This window comes from Eriocheir sinensis, chromosome 42, assembly GCF_024679095.1.
Source record: "Eriocheir sinensis breed Jianghai 21 chromosome 42, ASM2467909v1, whole genome shotgun sequence".
Taxonomy (NCBI): Eukaryota; Metazoa; Arthropoda; class Malacostraca; order Decapoda; family Varunidae; genus Eriocheir; species Eriocheir sinensis.
The window spans coordinates 9,987,484-10,006,534 of NC_066550.1; the positions used below are offsets into that span (position 1 = coordinate 9,987,484).

At 44.7% G+C, this 19,051-nt stretch overlaps 2 protein-coding genes and 1 long non-coding RNA gene across 58 annotated transcripts in view; 1 reads left to right on the forward strand and 2 right to left on the reverse strand.

Moving 5' to 3' along the window:
- The window catches only part of LOC127009976 (C-1-tetrahydrofolate synthase, cytoplasmic-like), an 81,856-nt gene that overhangs the window by 40,328 nt on the left and 22,477 nt on the right, over positions 1–19,051 (reverse strand). For 46 of the 50 annotated variants that reach the window (XM_050883607.1, XM_050883600.1, XM_050883638.1 and 43 more), the window contains exons 19-22: positions 18,022–18,180; positions 17,374–17,500; positions 16,457–16,609; positions 9,890–10,031 (exon numbers count right to left, since the gene is read on the reverse strand). In XM_050883607.1, coding sequence (XP_050739564.1) covers positions 9,900–10,031; positions 16,457–16,609; positions 17,374–17,500; positions 18,022–18,180 — 571 coding nt within the window. In that variant the 3' untranslated portion in view covers positions 9,890–9,899. The remainder of the gene's footprint in view (positions 1–9,889; positions 10,032–16,456; positions 16,610–17,373; positions 17,501–18,021; positions 18,181–19,051) is intronic. The other 4 variants (XM_050883602.1, XM_050883603.1, XM_050883649.1 and 1 more) reach the window with 3 other exon arrangements.
- Positions 2–5,637, reverse strand: LOC127009978 (uncharacterized). Its single transcript, XM_050883651.1, has 2 exons — positions 4,317–5,637; positions 2–4,179 (listed from the first exon to the last, which is right to left on the reverse strand). Exon 2 carries the CDS (start codon positions 2,806–2,808, stop codon positions 1,138–1,140), a length of 1,671 nt encoding a protein of 556 aa, XP_050739608.1. The 5' UTR covers positions 2,809–4,179; positions 4,317–5,637; the 3' UTR covers positions 2–1,137.
- Positions 5,890–7,336, forward strand: LOC127009980 (uncharacterized). Of its 7 annotated transcripts, none has more exons than XR_007762692.1 (5): positions 5,985–6,091; positions 6,208–6,362; positions 6,481–6,573; positions 6,605–6,697; positions 6,845–7,336. It is a non-coding gene; the product is annotated as an uncharacterized LOC127009980 (long non-coding RNA). The 7 variants fall into 7 exon arrangements; XR_007762693.1 differs by lacking the exon at positions 6,845–7,336 and adding an exon at positions 6,756–6,830; XR_007762690.1 differs by lacking the exon at positions 5,985–6,091 and adding an exon at positions 5,890–5,938 and having other exon boundaries at positions 6,481–6,697.

A 19,051-nucleotide genomic window follows, 5' to 3' on the forward strand; every position in this document is an offset into this window, starting at 1 on the left:
GGAGAGGGAGAGAGGGGTAAGTGAGCAGGAGGGGGAGAGAGAGAGAGAGGGAGGGATGGAGGGAATGAGGTGGGGGTAGGGAGAGAGGGAGAGGGTTGACGGAGAGAGAAAAGGGGTTGATGGAGAGAGAAAGAGAGGGAGAGAAAGGGAGTTGATGGAGAGAGAGGGGGAGAGACAGAGGGTTGAGTGAGAGGAAGGGAGAAGGGTGAGTGAAAGTGAAAGTGAGAGGGAGGGAGAGAAAAAAGGCTGAGTGAGGAAGGGAGAGGAAAGTAGGGAGAAAGATGGTTGAGGGAGAGAAAGAGAGATTGGAAGTGGAAGAGAGAGGAAGAGAAAGAGAGATTGGAAGTGGAAGTGAGAGAAACCGGAAGAGAAATTGGAAGAGAGAGAGAGAGAGAGAGAGAGAGAGAGAGAGAGAGAGAGAGAGAGAGAGAGAGAGAGAGAGAGAGAGAGAGAGAATGGAAGCAAGAGAATGAGAGAGTGAAAATGAGAAAAACAAACAAAAAACTTATTCATCCTGACTAGCAAACTAAAAATCTAAGCTCTTGAATAATGTAAAAAAAAAGTCTTCTAATAAAACCTTCCTACTCTTCCTGGCCTTACCTACACCCCCTCCTCCTCCTCCTCCTCCTCCTCCTAATGTGGTTTAGTAACAGAACATGCAGGTAAGGTAAGCAAGTGCAAATTAGGCGAAAAATAAATTAAGTAGCAGATGCAATCAACTCAGGTGTGCGCGCATGCTAACAGGTGTGCGTGTGTGAGTGTTTGTGTGTGAGTATGTGCGTAAGTGTTTGCGTATGTGTGTGTAAGTGTATAGGTGTGTGTGTGTGTGTGTGTGTGTGTATAGATGTGAGTGTGTGTGTATAGGTGTGTGTGTGTGTGTGTGTGTGTGCCAAGGAATGAATAGCTATCATGCATACACAGACTTGCTGGCATTCACAAACACACATTTTTTTATGATAGAGGAAAAAGTTCAAGGCCAAAAAAACATAACAAAACACAACAAAGCCCACTAGACGCTGCTCCAATAGAATAGAGAATAGGTGGACAGAAGATAAATCAATATCAGACAGACACAGACAAGGTAAACAGAATAGACACTCTTCTACTTGCCATGCCCCGACTAATGACTTCCAAACTTTACGAGTGTGCGATATTGATGTACGTAATAGGCAGTGTGTGATATTGATGTACGTAATAGGCAGAGTGAGTGATATTGATGTACGTAACAGGCATTGTGTGTGATATTGATGTACGTAATAGGCAGAGTGAGTGATATTGATGTACGTAATAGGCAGAGTGTGTGATATTGATGTACGTAATAGGCAGTGTGTGTGATATTGATGTACGTAACAGGCAGTGTGTGTGATATTGATGTACGTAATAGGCAGAGTGAGTGATATTGATGTACGTAACAGGCAGAGTGTGTGATATTGATGTACATAACAGGCAGAGTGTGTGATACTGATGTACGTAACAGGCAGAGTGTGTGATATTGATGTACGTAACAGGCAGAGTGTGTGATATTGATGTACGTAACAGGCAGTGTGTGATATTGATGTACGTAACAGGCAGTGTGTGTGATACTGATGTACGTAATAGGCAGAGTGAGTGATATTGATGTACGTAACAGGCATTGTGTGTGATATTGATGTACGTAATAGGCAGAGTGAGATATTGATGTACGTAATAGGCAGAGTGTGTGATATTGATGTACGTAATAGGCAGAGTGTGAGATATTGATGTACGTAATAGGCAGAGTGAGTGATATTGATGTACGTAACAGGCAGTGTGTGTGATATTGATGTACGTAATAGGCAGAGTGTGAGATATTGATGTACGTAATAGGCAGAGTGTGTGATATTGATGTACGTAATAGGCAGAGTGTGAGATATTGATGTACGTAATAGGCAGTGTGTGTGATATTGATGTACGTAACAGGCAGTGTGTGTGATATTGATGTACGTAACAGGCAGTGTGTGATATTGATGTACGTAACAGGCAGAGTGTGAGATATTGATGTACGTAATAGGCAGTGTGTGATATTGATGTATGTAATAGGCAGAGTGTGTGATATTGATGTACGTAACAGGCAGAGTGTGTGATATTGATGTACGTAACAGGCAGTGTGTGTGATATTGATGTACGTAACAGGCAGTGTGTGTGATATTGATGTACGTAATAGGCAGTGTGATATTGATGTACATAATAGGCAGTGTATGATATTGATGTACGTAATAGGCAGTGTGTGTGATACTGATGTACGTAACAGGCAGAGTGTGTGATATTGATGTACGTAACAGGCAGAGTGTGTGATATTGATGTACGTAACAGGCAGAGTGTGTGATATTGATGTACGTAACAGGCAGAGTGTGTGATATTGATGTACGTAATAGGCAAAGTGTGTGATATTGATGTACGTAATAGGCAGTGTGTGTGATATTGATGTACGTAACAGGCAGAGTGTGATATTGATGTACGTAACAGGCAGAGTGTGTGATATTGATGTACGTAACAGGCAGTGTGTGATATTGATGTACGTAACAGGCAGTGTGTGATATTGATGTACGTAACAGGCAGTGTGTGATATTGATGTATGTAATAGGCAGAGTGTGTGATATTGATGTACGTAATAGGCAGAGTGTGTGATATTGATGTACGTAACAGGCAGTGTGTGATACTGATGTACATAACAGGCAGTGTGTGATATTGATGTACGTAACAGGCAGAGTGTGTGATATTGATGTACGTAATAGGCAGAGTGTGTGATATTGATGTACGTAACAGGCAGTGTGTGATACTGATGTACATAACAGGCAGTGTGTGATATTGATGTACGTAACAGGCAGAGTGTGCGATATTGATGTACGTAACAGGCAGTGTGTGATATTGATGTACGTAACAGGCAGTGTGTGATATTGATGTATGTAATAGGCAGAGTGTGTGATATTGATGTACGTAATAGGCAGAGAGCGCGATATTGATGTACGTAATAGGCCGAGTCCGTACTTTGAATTTCGATACGCTTTTTGATGTTTTGCGATGGAATATTGCGGTGTTGGGTGATTTTGTGGAACTGTAGGCTGTGTTGAGTGTTCTACGATATATTACAGGCTGGATTATTGGTGTCCGATAGGTGCAGATTCGTCTGGTATATTTCTATGCAAAGTGAGTTTATTAGAACGTAACCTGATAATTGTAAGTCGAGGGGCGTCTGTACAAAAAATAAATGAAATGGAAAAAAAAATGAAAAATGAATAAATAAATAAAAAAGTAAAGGAGTAAAGGAGTAACGGGTAAAGAGTAAGAAAAAGTAAGAAGTTTATTAGAATGTAACCTAGTAACTGCAAGTCGAGGAGCGTCCATAAAAAAAAAATAATAATAATAAATAAATAAATAAATAAATTAAATAAATAAATAAAAAAAAAAAATAAATAAAGAAATAAAATAATAGAATAAAAAATAAAAATGAATAAGTAAATAGAAAATAAAAAAAATAAAAAAAGGATTGTTTATGTATGTATGTAGTATTTAGAGAACCAACACACACCTTCACATGCACAAACACACACACACACACACAGACAGACCAAGATGCATTAACACAAGCAAACACATACTCACCTTGTATAATCATGTGCGTATGGTGGGTGTGAGCATTACGCACACACACACGCACATGAGGCAAGAGTGCATGTGCGTGGGTCGAGAGCGAGCGAGTGACCCGAGAACAACAACAACAACAATTATAGTGCCAACATGCGACCTTATTTATCATCTCTTTACCCTTTGAGACTAAAATAACGACCTTAGAATGCTTGAAAACACAACTTGCTCAAAATTATAGTCGTCCCTCAAATAGTACGGTTTTGGTTTTATGTGGATTTTATACGATGATTTTTTAGGATTTTCAAATTTCCCAATAAGCAGGAAATTTAAAAATCCTAAAAGATCTTCCATGACCATCCGTATAAAACTGAAACCGAACTATTGGAAACCGTACTATTTGAGGGGCAACTGTATACAAATGGCAGGTTGACACTTTTTACTAAATAAGCTTCATATCTCCTCTATTTTATCTTTTAACCTTCCTCTGTCACCACTATCGTAGCTATCATTTTCACTCACTAAATTCATCACTGCCGTCACTCCTTGCTTATCTATTAGCTTCTCACGGGTCACCTTTTACGCTTTACGCCTTATATTTCCTCTCTATTCTATCTTTTAACCTTCCTCCATCATCACTCTTATAACTCATCTCTATCAATATTCATCACTGCCGTCACTCCTTGCTTATCTATTAGCTTCTCACAAGTCACCTTTTACGCTTTACGCCTTATATTTCCTCTCTATTCTATCTTTTAACCTTCCTCCATCATCACTCTTATAACTCATCTCTATCAATACTCATCGCTGCCGTCACTCTCGTCCACTCAGCTTCTAACAGGTCACTACTTTTACGCTATACGCCTCATGTCTCTTCTATTTTATCTTTTAACTTTCCTCTGTCAACACACTTATAACTCATCACTATCACTAAACTCATCATTGTCATCACTCCTCGTTCACTCAGCTTCTAACAGGTCACTCCTTTTACGCTATACGCCTCATGTCTCTTCTATTTTATCTTTTAACTTTCCTCTGTCAACACACTTATAACTCATCTCTATCACTAAACTCATCATCGTCATCACTCCTCGTTCACTCAGCTTCTAACAGGTCACTCCTTTTACGCTATACGCCTCATATCTCCTCTATTTTATCTTTTAACTTTCCTCTGTCAATACTATTATGACTCATCACTATCGCTAAACTCATCATCGTCATCACTCCTCGTTCACTCAGCTTCTAACAGGTCACTCCTTGTACGCTATACGCCTCATATCTCCTCTATTTTATCTTTTAACCTTCCTCTGTCAATACTATTATGACTCATCACTATCACTAAACTCATCACTGTCCTCACTCGTCCACTCATCTGTGTCACCATTTAGCTTCTCACACTCAACTTTGCCTTCCTAATGAGATGCCTTAGCTATGGTTGGCAAGAACTGCGACAATTACCGTGTATGATTTTGGAATAACGGAACTTTTTTTATTAACGTTTTTTATGGTCAAGTTCTGGAGGCAAGTTTCTATATACATCATAGTTTCTGAAGGGGTTTAAATATACAGGTTTTCCCCTCCTTACAATCATCATTATTTAATTATGTTTACTCTTTACATTTTTTTTTTTTTTATGATTTTTTGGGTCAAGTTCTGGAGGCAAGTTTCTATATACATTGTAATTTCCAAGGGGTTTAAATATACAGGTTTTCCCCTCCTTACAATCATCATTATTTAATTATGTTTGCTCTCTTTACATTATTTTTTATGATTTTTAGGGTCAAGTTCTGGAGGTAAGTTTCTATACAAGTCGTAATTTCTGACGGGTTTAAATATATGTACAGGTTTTCCCCTCTTTACAATCGTCATTATTTAATTAAGTTTGCTCTCTACAAATTTTTTTTTAATGATTTTTAGGGTCGATTTCTGGAGGGAAGTTTCTATAAAAGTCGTAATTTCTGACGGGTTTAAATATATGTACAGGTTTTCCCCTCTTTACAATCGTCATTATTTACCGTAATTTTTTTTTTTACAACAGACGGTTTAAAAAAAAAAAAAAAAAAAAAAAGCCTGCTATTCACTGCTCCCACAACAGACAAAAGTAAAGCCAAAAGGGAGATCAATTTCGTAGAAGGTGGCCAAAAGGGAGGTCAATTACGTAGAGGGTGGCCAAAAGGGAGGTCAATTTCGTAGAGGGTGGCCATAAGTGAGGTCAATTACGTAGAGAGTGGCCAAAAGAGAGATCAATTTCGTAGAGGGTGGCCAAAAGGGAGGTCAATTACGTAGAGGGTGGCCAAAAGGGAGGTCAATTTCGTAGAGGGTGGCCAAAAGGGAGGTCAATTACGTAGAGAGTGGCCAAAAGAGAGATCAATTTCGTAGAGGGTGGCCAAAAGGGAGGTCAATTACGTAGAGGGTGGCCAAAAGGGAGGTCAATTTCGTAGAGGGTGGCCAAAAGGGAGGTCAATTTCGTAGAGTGGCCAAAAGGGAGGTCAAAATCGTAGAGGGTGGCCAAAGGAGGTCAATTTCGTAGAGTGGCCAAAAGGAGGTCAATTTCAGAGGGTGGCCAAAAGGAGGTCAATTTCTGATAGGGTGGCCAAAAGGGAGGTCAATTTCGTAGAGGGTGGCCAAAAGGGAGGTCAATTTCGTAGAGGGTGGCCAAAAGGGAGGTCAATTTCGTAGAGGGTGGCCAAAAGGGAGGTCAATTTCGTAGAGGGTGGCCAAAAGGGAGGTCAATTTCGTAGAGGGTGGCCAAAAGGGAGGTCAATTTCGTAGAGGGTGGCCAAAATCGAGGTCAATTTCAGAGGGTGGCCAAAAGGGAGGTCAATTTCGTAGAGTGGCCAAAAGGGAGGTCAATTTCGTAGAGTGGCCAAAAGGGAGGTCAATTTCGTAGAGGGTGGCCAAAAGGGAGGTCAATTTCGTAGAGGGTGGCCAAAAGTGAGGTCAATTTCGTAGAGGGTGGCCAAAAGGGAGGTCAATTTCGTAGAGGGTGGCCAAAACAGAGGTCAATTTCGTAGAGGGTGGCCAAAAGGGAGGTCAATTTCGTAGAGGGTGGCCAAAAGGGAGGTCAATTTCGTAGAGGGTGGCCAAAAGGGAGGTCAATTTCGTAGAGTGGCCAAAAGGGAGGTCAATTTCGTAGAGTGGCCAAAAGGGAGGTCAATTTCGTAGAGGGTGGCCAAAAGGGAGGTCAATTTCGTAGAGGGTGGCCAAAAGGGAGGTCAATTTCGTAGTGGCCAAAAGGGAGGTCAATTTCGTAGAGGGTGGCCAAAAGGGAGGTCAATTTCGGGTGTAGTTTGCTCTCTTTACAATCCATCTGGCTCACCTTTTTCAATGGGTTCAGTTTTAATTTATGCCATTTCACGTATGCATTTCCTGGGGGAAGTGTGGCGGTGACGGTTTCATATTTGCTTCTCACTATCAAGTATTTTTAAGGCTGAAGGTCACTTATGATAAGGTTTAAGGAAGGCGCCCTTATCACCTACAAGTGCAATTGCTGAGTGCTTTTCCGAGAACGTAACAATCACAAGTGGGGGGCGGGAGAGGACGTCAAACAAACATATCATGGGAGGGTGTGTGTGTGTGTGTGTGTGGGGGGGGCCTGTTTTTTACATGGGAGGATGTGTATGTGTGTGTGTGTATAGAGGAGGAGGAGGGTGCTGATTTTTACATGGGAGGAAGGGTGTGTGTGTGGAGGGGGAGGAAGGGGCTGTTTTTTACATGGGAGGAAGGGTGTGTGTATGTGGAGGGAGGGGAGGGGCTGATTATTACATGGGAGGAAGGGTGTGTGTGTGTGGAGAGGGAGGAGGAGGGGGCTGATTTTTACATGGGAGGAAGGGTGTGTGTGTGGAGGGGGGGGAGGAGGGGGCTGTTTTTTTACATGGGAGGAAGGATGTGTGTGTGGAGGTGGGGAGGAGGGGCTGTTTTTACATGGGAGGAAGGATGTGTGTGGAGGGGGGAGGAGGGGGCTGTTTTTTACATGGGAGGAAGGATACATGTGTTGAGGGGGAGGGGCTGATTTTTACATGGGAGGAAGGGTGTTTGTGTGTGTGTGGAGGGAGGAGGGGCTGATTACATGGGAGGAAGGTTGTGTGTGTGTGGATGTGGGGGAGGAGGGGCTGATTTTTACATGGGAGGAAGGATATGTGTGTGGAGGGGAGGAAGGGGCTGTTTTTACATGGGAGGAAGGGTGTGTGTGTGTGGAGGGGGGGAGGGGCTGATTTTTACATGGGAGGAAGGATACGTGTGTTGAGGGGGAGGGGCTGATTTTTGCATGGGAGGAAGGGTGTGTGTGTGTGGAGGGGGGAGGAGGGGCTGATTTTACATGGGAGGAAGGATGTGTGTGTTGAGGGGAGGGGCTGATTTTTGCATGGGAGGAAAGGTGTGTGTGTGTGTGGAGGGGTAGGAGGGGCTGATTTTACATGGGAGGAAGGGTGTGTGTGTGTGTGTGGAGGGGAGGAGGGGCTGATTTTACATGGGAGGAAGGATATGTGTGTGAGGGGAGGAGGGGGGAGCTGGTTTTTACATGGGAGGAATGGTGTGTGTGGAGGGGGGAGGAGGGGCTGATTTTTACATGGGAGGAAGGGTGTGTGCGTGTGTGTGTGGAGGGGGGGGGGGGGGCTGATTTTTAAATGGGAGGAAGGATATGTGTGTGGAGGGGAGGAAGGGGCTGTTTTTTACATGGGAAGAAGGGTGTGTGTGTGGAGGGGGAGGGGTCTGATTTTTACATGGGAGGAAGGGTGTGTGTGTGGAGGGGGGGGAGGAGGGGGCTGATTTTTACATGGGAGGGTGTGTATGTATTGAGGGGGGAGTTGAGGGGGCTGTTTTTTACATGGGAGGAAGGGTGTGTGTGTTTCCTGTGTGTGTGGGGGCTGTTTTTTACATGGGAGGAAGGGTGTGTGTGTTTCATGTGTGTGGGGGCTGTTTTTTACATGGGAGGAAGGGTGTGCTGTGGTGGGGTGCTGATTTTTACATGAGCATATACGGCATGACTTGCAAAGAGGGGCCGAGTGAGGGAATGAGGGGAGAGGTGAGGCAGTGGCAACAGCAGGCAGGTGGTAACAAACAAGCTGTGTTGCGAGAAGGTGACCAAACAGCTCGGAGGTAAAGTATTGTGGAAGACTTGAGAAATACCAATGGATGTGTGTGTGTGTAAGTCCATTGAGAAACTGTGTGTGTGTGTGTGTGTGTGTGTGTGTGTGTGTGTGTGTGTGTGTGTGTGTGTGTGTGTGTGTGAAAAGACATATATGAGAAAGCACATATATTTACCTAATTTATGTACAGATAGGATATACATACATTCCCCAGCCAGTCAGTCAATCAGTCAGTAATAAGCCAGTCACCATCAGACATTTAGACAGACAGCTAGTGAGTGAGTGTGTGTTAGCCAGCCAGTCAGTCAATCACCCAGTCAGTCAGCCAGTTATTCCATCAGCCAGTCTGTCAATCGTTCAGGCAGTCAGTCAATCGTCCAGCCAGTCAAATCAGCCAGTCAGTCAATCAGCCAGTCAGTCAATCAGCCAGTCAGTCAATCAGCCAGCCAGTCAATCAGCCAGCCAGTCAATCAGCCAGTCAGTCAATCAGCCGGCCAGTCAATCAGCCAGTCAGTCAATCAGCCGGCCAGTCAATCAGCCAGTCAGTCAATCAGCCAGTCAGTCAGTCAATCAGTCAGTCAGTCAATCAGCCGGTCAGTCAATCGTCCAGCCAGACAGTCAATCAGCCAGTCAGTCAATCAGCCAGTCAGTCAATCAGCCAGTCAGTCAATCAGCCGGTCAGTCAATCAGCCAGTCAGTCAATCAGCCAGTCAGTCAATCAGCCAATCAGTCAATCAGCCAGTCAGTCAATCAGCCGGTCAGTCAGTCAATCAGCCATCTAACTATTTATGGATACAGTCAGCAATGATAATAGGCTATGTACAGTGTTTTAAGTCACATTTGACCTGACCTGACCTGAAATCACACACACACACACAAAAGTTCTCCTCCTTCCATTCTTCCTAACCTACTTTGGCTTGCTTTCTCCTTCCTTCTTTCCTTTACGTCATCCAGTTGTTCCTCCTTCCTTCCTTTTTTTTTGACGTAAACTATCGCACCTTTCTTCCTTACTCATTATCAAATTTATCATTAGTTCTTTCCTTCATTACTTCCACCACAACCACCACCACCACAATCAAAACCATTCTATCTACCCATCTTTCCCTGCCTTCCTTCACCACCACCACCAAGCCTTCCTTCGTCTCTACCACCATCACCACCGCCGCCCTCCTTCCTAACACAACACCACTACCACCTACCTTGGGCCACTTACTTAACCAGCCGCCGCAGCCAGTGGAGGCCGCGGGACAGTGGCGGCGGCCGTGGTGGTGATGACTGGTGCTGCGTCTGGTGTTGCTGGTGTTGCCGCTGCTCTGGGCCATCACCACCAGTACACTCCTTCTACATAATAACACCACCACCACAATCACCAACACAGATCATGGATGGTTAATGAGTGAGAGGTAGCAATGGAGGGTTATTTGAGGTAAGGTAAGGTAAGGTAAGGTAAGGTAAGATAAGGTTAGGTTAGGTAAGGTAAGGTTAGGTTAGGTTAGGTTAGGTGAGGTAAGGTAAACTGCATGCTTAGGTTAATGATTTTAGCAACAGTTGTGTGTGTGTGTGTGTGTGTGTCTTTACCTAGTAGTAGTTGTGAAATACAGGAAAAGAGCCGTACTAGGCTCGTGCTATCTCGTCACCATAACGCTTATTATCCAGTTTGGCTTTAAATTCATGAATCGTTTTTTTACACAGTCTCCTCGTCAAGTCCGTTCCATGTTGTTATGCTTCTGTATGGAAAACTGTATTTCTTGATGTCTCTCCTACAGACACTCTTCAGTTTCTTACTATTCCCTCTTGCACACTCCTGTCACGTACCACCAAGTCTTCCCTGTCCAATTTCTCCAATCCCTCTTGTATCCTGTATAATGCTATTAGGTCCCCTCTCTCTCTTCTTCTCTCCAGTGTTGTTAGCCCCAATGTCTCCAGTCTTTCTTCATAAGTATGTTCTCTCAAGAGTTTCTGGTAGTTTAGTCGCTGCTCTCTGTATTCTTTCCAACTTTCTAATTTCTTTCTTCAATCTAGGTGACCACACTAATGCTGCATATTCCAGTCTTGGCTGTATCATCAATGTTATTAATTTCTTCACCATTTCTTCATCTAAATATGTAAATGCCGCTTTTATGTTTCTAAGAAGATTGTATGTTTCCCCAGTTATCCGGTCTGTGTGTGTGTGTGTGTGTGTGTGTGTGTGCATTGTAATAAGAGTGAGATATGCTGGTTGTATCTTATCTACGAGCATCTAGTGTTCAAATCTTTAAAGCATTTTTTTTCTCTTTTTTTTTGTAGTTCCTCCCTCCCTAACCTTCCTTCCCATACAATCTACTCCCATATATTTCATAACAAGTACTCAATCCCTTTTACCCTTACTACTATTGCTACTACTATTGCTACTACTACTACTACTACTACTATTACAATTTCTCTCGGATTTGTTTCTTTGAGTCACTAGATATAATAAATGCTGCCATGCCAATTCAATATTATTATCATTATCATTAGTATTATTAATATTATCATCATAGAAGTGGTAAGAAATGAAGTAAATGTGTATGCTAAGGATATATGAATGAAATGATATTTTTAAAAGGGAATACGTACATACATCTACACAAACAGACACATATACAGACAAATCAACACACACACACACACACACACACACACAATTTAAGCATTTATTGCCAAAAACAATAAATAATGAGTTCGTGTACTCTCAAATATCAAACAAAGTGAATGTAGATATTAACTACTGGAGAACTGAAGCTAATATCTGCTACATTAGAAAAAATTTGAAAATGAAAAAAAATATAATAAAAATGATAATGATACACATTAGAAGTTATAATAATAATAATAATGATGATAACTGAATACAAATCAGTACCAAATATCAAACAACATGGCTATGGAAAAACTGATACTTACCGGAGAATTCTGGTTCTTTAAGAATTAAGAAACACTACACGATTAAGATTACTGGAATTAAGGTGCACACCAGACAACTCGGTAACTTCTTAAAACAGGCCCGGAATATTGGCAGATTTGGGGGGTCTGGGAGGCATTAGGTGTGTGTGTGTGTGGGGGGGGGGGGGGGGGGACAAAGCAACCATGCATTTTTTTTTTTAAATAAGGATTTTTAGGGTCATTTTGAGGCTGATCTAGAAAATTTTGGGGGGCTATCCCTTCCTAGTCCCCCATAAATTACAGCCCTGAAAAACAAACACTCTCTCTCTCTGCATGGTTGCTAATCTACAAGGGGCTTAACTGTATCCCTTAACTGAACACATCATGGGGTGAGGGTCTGGCTGTTGGGTGTGGCCTTTACATGAGAACATCTGGCACCACTGCATGAGGGGCACACTGTCCACTGAGTTTCGTTCACCGGCCCCGACTTTAAAATATATACAGCGCATGGAAAGAGGCTAATGTTCAGATGTCACCACATATACACTCTCCATACTTTATTAGATATGAATTTGTCAGTTGTGCACACTGATAAGTTTTAAATTCGCGGACGAAAATGTCTCTACATTTCGTTCAAATTAAGTCAGTGACAGCTAAAGTTGTTTACAACGCTATTATCCATATGAATAAATGTTGTATCCATTCCTGCAACGTCCTCACTAAGAAAATACGACGAAAACATTGATAACGTGCACAAAAATTCTGATACGGTCTAAAAATATGTTACCACCATTTCATTTTCGCTTGACAATGTTATGCAATGACGTCATCGACCATGCCAGGCGGCGCATTTAGGAAACTAGTAGGCTATTATGAATTGATCTGAAATACAAAGCTATTATTTTGCATTTAAGAATATTAAACGATTTGTTTGCATTTATGAAACTAGGCTATTACTTTACATTTACGAATACTAAGTTATTATTATGCATTTAAGAAATGTAGGCTATTATTCTGCAGTAACTTTTTCTCTTAAGAGAAATTCATCTCTCTCTCTCTCTCTCTCTCTCTCTCTCTCTCCAGAATACACACTGATGACCAAAGCCAAGCAAATATTTAGCTTATGGAATGCAAAAATCTTATTACAGAGCGTGCACTAGTGGAAACAAGAGCATCGTCGTGCAGTTGATGCTCACAGTTTAGTAAGAAAAATCCTTAAATAATATATCTCTCATCAGAAGTCATTAAGATAAAAAAAAAATACTCCTTCGGGTACCGGTACTAACAGTACCTGAGTTTTCGGTACCGGTACTACCGGTTCTCAAATTAACGGTACTTGCCCATCCCTAGTCACTGATAGTTTCCAAGGAGATAATCACTGTACAGTCGTGGGGGGGGGGGCCCCCACACACACATACGTCACATATAGCTGGATAGTTGCCGTCTTTCGCTAGCGGCGTCCGAAACATTTTGGAAACTCATCACTTGTGTCCCACGACTGTACAGTGATTATCTCCTTGGAAACTATCAGTGACTAGGGATGGGCAAGTACCGTTAATTTGAGAACCGGTAGTACCGGTACCGAAAACTCAGGTACTGTTAGTACCGGTACCCGAAGGAGTATTTTTTTTTATCTTAATGACTTCTGATGAAATTCCCAAATAAATTTCCTGTAAAGAAAACTCTTTCTCCCTCTCTCTCTCTCTCTCTCTCTCTCTCTCTCTGAATGAAGTGAATATTTATTTTTTTCGATAAAAAAAATAGCATGTATAGTTAATATGGATGTACTCGATCATAGTCTAATAACAATAACAATATTTATTAGCAACCTGAAAAAGAAAAAGAATCGGACATCAAGAATTATCCAGTAACTTCAATAAATAAATAAAATAATAAAATAATGGAAGCGGGAGCTGTGATGGAAACGAAGAGCAGGACAAAATGGCGGGAACTTGAGTAGACGGTCAGCGAGGCAGTGACTCGGCGTCCCCACCCACACAGGGCCACACCGCGTGATACCACACGGAGGCGGGCGGGCGACGAGCGTCACTAAGATCCACAGGTACTGGATGTATAGTTATTTTGGATGTACTCGATCATAGTCTAATAACAATAACAATATTTATTAGCAACCTAAAAAAAAATCGGACATGAAGAATTATCAAGAAATCCAATAAATAAATCCGAGCAATCTGGTACCGGTACCGTACCGTTTAGCTGGTACCGTTAGTACCGGTACCTGCCCACCCTTATCAATGACCTCATTGTCTACTTGGAGACTATCAGTGTAGCAGCACTTAGCGACGCCCACTCCCAGGCAGAGCCGTGCTGCCCAAGAGTGCCCACCCACCACGCCCGTGACCACCTCACGGAACACTGCCACAGCAAGGAGTGTGTGTCAGACCATCACTGCCCCTCAACACCACCACCACCACCAGCGTCATGAAGGCTGCAGGGCGGGGCGGCAGGATGCCAGGACAGCCACAGGTGAAGAAAAGAAGGAACACTGTCAGCAACCCTGAGGAGTGTCCAGCATGCATGACATACTATTATGGCAGAGTGAAGCGGCCACACTCCCTGCCCTGTGGACACACTCTCTGCACGCTGTGCATAGATCAGCTGAAGAAGCACGACTGTGTTGCCTGCCCAGAGTGCTGCGTCATCCACGCCTTGCCCAGGGCAGGGCAGTTCCCTGTCAACTTTGCTGTTGAGGCCTTTGCAAGAAAGAGGCACTCTGAGGTGGCACCAGCAGCAGCAGCCTCATCGCCACCCAGTGCCGGGGAAGGAGCATCTGGCAAGAATAGGGGGGAGGGTCTCTGCAAATATATGAGTTCCTTATTGGGGGAACAGGTGACCAAAGTTGAGGCTGCCATCACCGCCTGCCAGGAGGCTCAGTCGCAGCTGGACCAGTACCAGACGACCCTGGCAGGCTGGGTCAAGCGGCAGCAGCATCTGGAGGACAGGCTCCTGGAACTGGTGAACCAGAGCATGAGTGCCAGGGAGCTCCTGCAGCAGGAAGAGTCCCGTGCAGCAGCCAAGGAGAAGAAGCTGAAGAAGGGGGAGCAGGGGCTGCAGGCCATGCTGGCGACATTGCGCGACTTTACAACAGACCAAGACGTAGGCATAGCGGTGACTGAAGCGGTTCGTTACACTGGCAAGGCAGTGAAGGCAAAGGAGGAGTGCCTAGAATGTTTTCCTGATGCCAGCACCGTCACCACCATGAGGGAGGTGGAAGAGGCATCTAGTGCAGCCCTGGAGGCTGTCCAGGCCACTCTGGAAACACTTGCTACAGAGGAGCCCAGGCCCCAGTCAGGCCCAGACTCCACCATCATGGACAGAATGCACTTTATCTGGACAGGGAGCTTGACGGCCAAGGACCTCTGCAGCCTGACGCAGCCCGCCAGGCGCCTGCTGGAGGCTGGCCGGGTGTTTGCTGTCCACCAGGCAAAAGGTCAGCGCCGACACGCAAGAATAAGCCTTGAAGCCGGCCAGCTGTGCCTCCACGCCCTGAAGGACCTTCCCCTGCCACGGGGCGCGACAACCCTGCAGGTGAGCGAGGTTGTGCCGCCCTCCCCCCCCTGCATGGTGTTCCTGGACCTGTCCTGGCCGGGCAGCGCGCCGCGGCGGGTCAAAATCCGTCTGAACCCCGATACCCCGCGGGGCAGACATTTATTGCTGTTGTGCACGGGGCAGCGCGGCCCCTCCTACATTAACACCAGGCTGTTCAAGGTGTGGAGGAAGGGGGACATGGGAGAGTATGTGAAGGGCGGACACTTCATGAGTAATGATGGTCACTGGACGTCCGCCATGCTGCCAGGCCTTGATATGGGCCAAGTTGAGTACCAGTACCCAACCCACGCTGGGGACGTGTTTGGGTTAAAGTCATCGGGTAGAAGTCAGTGTGGTCGGTTTGGCATCTTCACCAGTGACCGTCAAAGTGGTGGATCGAGTTCACATTCTCTCTTTGGTAAGGTGGTGGACGGACTGCATGTGGTGGCCGAGGCTGCCAAACACCCGGACACAGAGGAGGTGACTGTGGTGGACTGTGGCGTGGTGCTGAAGGTATTGGCCACCACCACCACCATCACAGTTACCTGATATGTTCAATAATCATGTTGTAAGATATTTGGTATTAATTCGTTTCTACAGTATTATCATTATTATTTTCACTGTTATTACAGTTTCTCTTGTGTATTGTTTATTTCTTGTAACATCCGGGGTGATATTTTGAGTTATGTTTCGTGCACTGCAAGAAGACTTCATGTAATGTGTTAGTTTCTTGAGCATCCTTGTAACAGCCAGTGTAGTGTTCTGTGCATTACATATATACTGGGTGTAATGTGTTAGTTTCTTGGGCATCCTTGTAGTGGCCAGTGTAGTGTTCTGTGCATTACATATATACTGGGTGTAATGTGTTAGTTTCTTGGGCATCCTTGTAGCAGCCAGTGTAGTGTTCTGTGCATTACATATATACTGGGTGTAATGTGTTAATTTCTTGAGCATCCTTGTAACAGCCAGTGTAGTGTTCTGTGCATTACATATATACTGGGTGTAATGTGTTAGTTTCTTGGGCATCCTTGTAGTGGCCAGTGTAGTGTTTTGTGCATTACATATATACTGGGTGTAATGTGTTATTTCTAGAGGCATCCTTGTAACAGCCAGTGTGATGTTTTGTGCGTTACGAAAATATACCTAATAAAATAAAAATAAAAAGTCTTGTCCTATCCTTCCTCAGTAAAACATGGACTACACAGTTTCCAGCACCTATGGAGACCACTTAATATGGGCCATGGTGTCTGTGTGGTCTGAATATCTATGTAAATCTCTCTCTCACTCTCTTGCTCTCTTTCTCACACCCTTACCGTGCCAACAAGTGGGAAGAGGAAGCCGGCCCCCACCGACGCCCTCACATCCCGCACAGGCAAGGTGAAGCCCGTAGGTGCGCCCTTCCTGCTGGGGTCGGCTGTTAGGGACAGGTGAGTCTTGGCCATGCAGATCGGAAGGTTGTTGAAGCCCTATCACGGGAAAACAGAGGGTTGAGATCATTATAAAAGGTGTTGGATTGTATGTATAGAGGGTTGAGGGATTTGGGAAGGGTGTCTGGGGGGTGAGGTCAAATTAAAGGGTGTTGGATTGTATGTATAGAGGGTTGACGGATTTGGGAAGGGTGTCTGGGGGGTGAGGTCAAATTAAAGGGTGTTGGACTGTATGTATAGAAGGTTGAGGGATTTGGGAAGGGTGTCTAGGGGGTTAGGTCAAATTAAAGGGTGTTGGATTGTGTTAAGAAGGTGAACAGAGGGGTTGGGGATCAGGAGGCATTGGGAAAGGGTTTTTGGTCCTCTGATGAAGGTCTACTGAGAGAGAAACAGGATCGGGAAAGGTTTGGATTGTGTTTCTTGAGTGTATAGAGGATTGTGGGATTGGAAAGAGTGTTAGATCATATGAATTCTGTCCTCCACCTCCTCCTCTTCCTCCTTCACACAATCTTCCCCCTCTCTCAAATCTCCTCCTCCTCCTAAATATACCTTCACCCTCTTCTTCCTCCTCCTTCTCCACACAATCTTCCCCCTCTCTCTAATCTGTCCTCCTCCTCCTCCTCCTCCTACATACACCTTCACTCTTCTTCCTCCTCCTCCTACATACACCTTCACTCTTCTTCCTCCTCCTCTTCCTTCTTTTCCACACAATCTTCCCCCTCCTCCTCCTTCTCTTCCACAACATACCTTCCCCCCTCCCCCAAATCTCTCCACCTCCTCCACATTCGTTCTCTTCCACACACCTGTTTCTTGTAGCGGTTGATCTGTTGCTGAGCTTCCGGTAGAAATTCCACGTCATCCGCTCCGTAGATCCGCCGGGCAATGGTGCGGATTTTCTCCTCAACCGGCTGCTCGAGGTCATAGAGGAACCTGTTGAGGAGGAGATGGAAGAGGAAGAGGAGGAGGAGGGAGGAGGAGGAGTGATGGTGAGTGGATGGTGTTGAAGTTAATGTTTTGCTTATTATTTTTTTTATATATAGTTTCTTTTACTGTTTTTCTATTAGTTATTTTCGTTGTTTCTGCCGTTTTTTGTTTTTTTTGCATGTCATTTGGCTTTCGTTATTTTTTTTTTGTTATTTATTTATTTATTTTTCATTATATATTTTCCTGTCACTGAATATTTAGATTTTTGTTACGATCTATTTTCCATTCTGACCAGCTCTCTTCATTCCTTTCTCTCCTCTTCACTCTCCACCCTCAGTTGCTATCTCCCTCTCTTTCTCTATCAGCAATGTTCTCAGATTAAAACAACACCTCCACACACCCTATATTTTTTCACTAGCTTTTTCTATCCTCTCTACCAAGTCGCTATCTCCTCCTCTCAGCAATGTTCTCAGCCCTAAATATCACCTTAACACACCCTATGCCCTCGCCACTCACCCCATACTTACTTAAACTGCGAGGGCTGGTTTGTTGCCCTCACGACAGCCTCCGCCAACTCCACAGCCCCTGCCCCGCCCTTGGCCCAGTGGGAGCAGATTATGGCATCAAAGGCCCCGGCACCCTTGGCCAGTCTTTGTACGAGGGTGAGTTCAGCGGGTGTGTCTGTCCTGTGGGGGGAGAAGAAGTGGTAGTGGTGAGGGAGTGGTTAGCTAGTGAGAAGAGGAAGAGGAGGAGGAGGAGGAGAAGGAGGAGGAGTGGTAGTGGTGAGGGAGTGGTTAGATAGTGAGAAGAGGAGGAGGAGGAGAAGGAGGAGGAGTGGTAGTGGTGAGGGAGTGGTTAGATAGTGAGAAGAGGAAGAGGAGGAGGAGAAGGAGGAGGAGTGGTAGTGGTGAGGGAGTGGTTAGCTAGTGAGAAGAGGAGGAGAAGGAGGAGGAGTGGTAGTGGTGAGGGAGTGGTTAGCTAGTGAGAAGAGGAGGAGAAGGAGGAGGAGGAGAAGGAGGAGGAGTGGTAGTGGTGAGGGAGTGGTTAGCTAGTGAGAAGAGGAAGAGGAGGAGGAGGAGGAGAAGGAGGAGGAGTGGTAGTGGTGAGGGAGTGGTTAGATAGTGAGAAGAGGAAGAGGAGGAGGAGAAGGAGGAGGAGTGGTAGTGGTGAGGGAGTGGTTAGATAGTGAGAAGAGGAGGAGGAGGAGGAGTGGTAGTGGTGAGGGAGTGGTTAGCTAGTGAGAAGAGGAAGAGGAGGAGGAGGATTAGAGGAGAATGAGGAGGAGTGGTAGTGGTGAGGGAGTGGTTAGCTAGTGAGAAGAGGAAGAGGAGGAGGAGGAGGATTAGAGGAGAATGAGGCGGAGGAAGAAAAACAGGGAAGACCAGAAGGAGGAGGAGAGGAGGAGAAGGAGAAGGACGAGGATGAGGAAGAAGAAAAGAGGAGGAGAAAGATCACCAGGAATAGAAAGAGGAGGAAGAAAAGAAAACAGGAGAAGAAAAGGAGAAGGAAGAGGAGGAAAAAATCACCAGGGTCAGGAGGAGGAGGAGGCGGAGGAAA

Bases quoted from the DNA above. Each gene is read 5' to 3' on its own strand.
- LOC127009978 (XM_050883651.1), bottom strand. From the start codon at position 2,808: ATGTACATCAGTATCACACACTGCCTGTTACGTACATCAATATCACAC.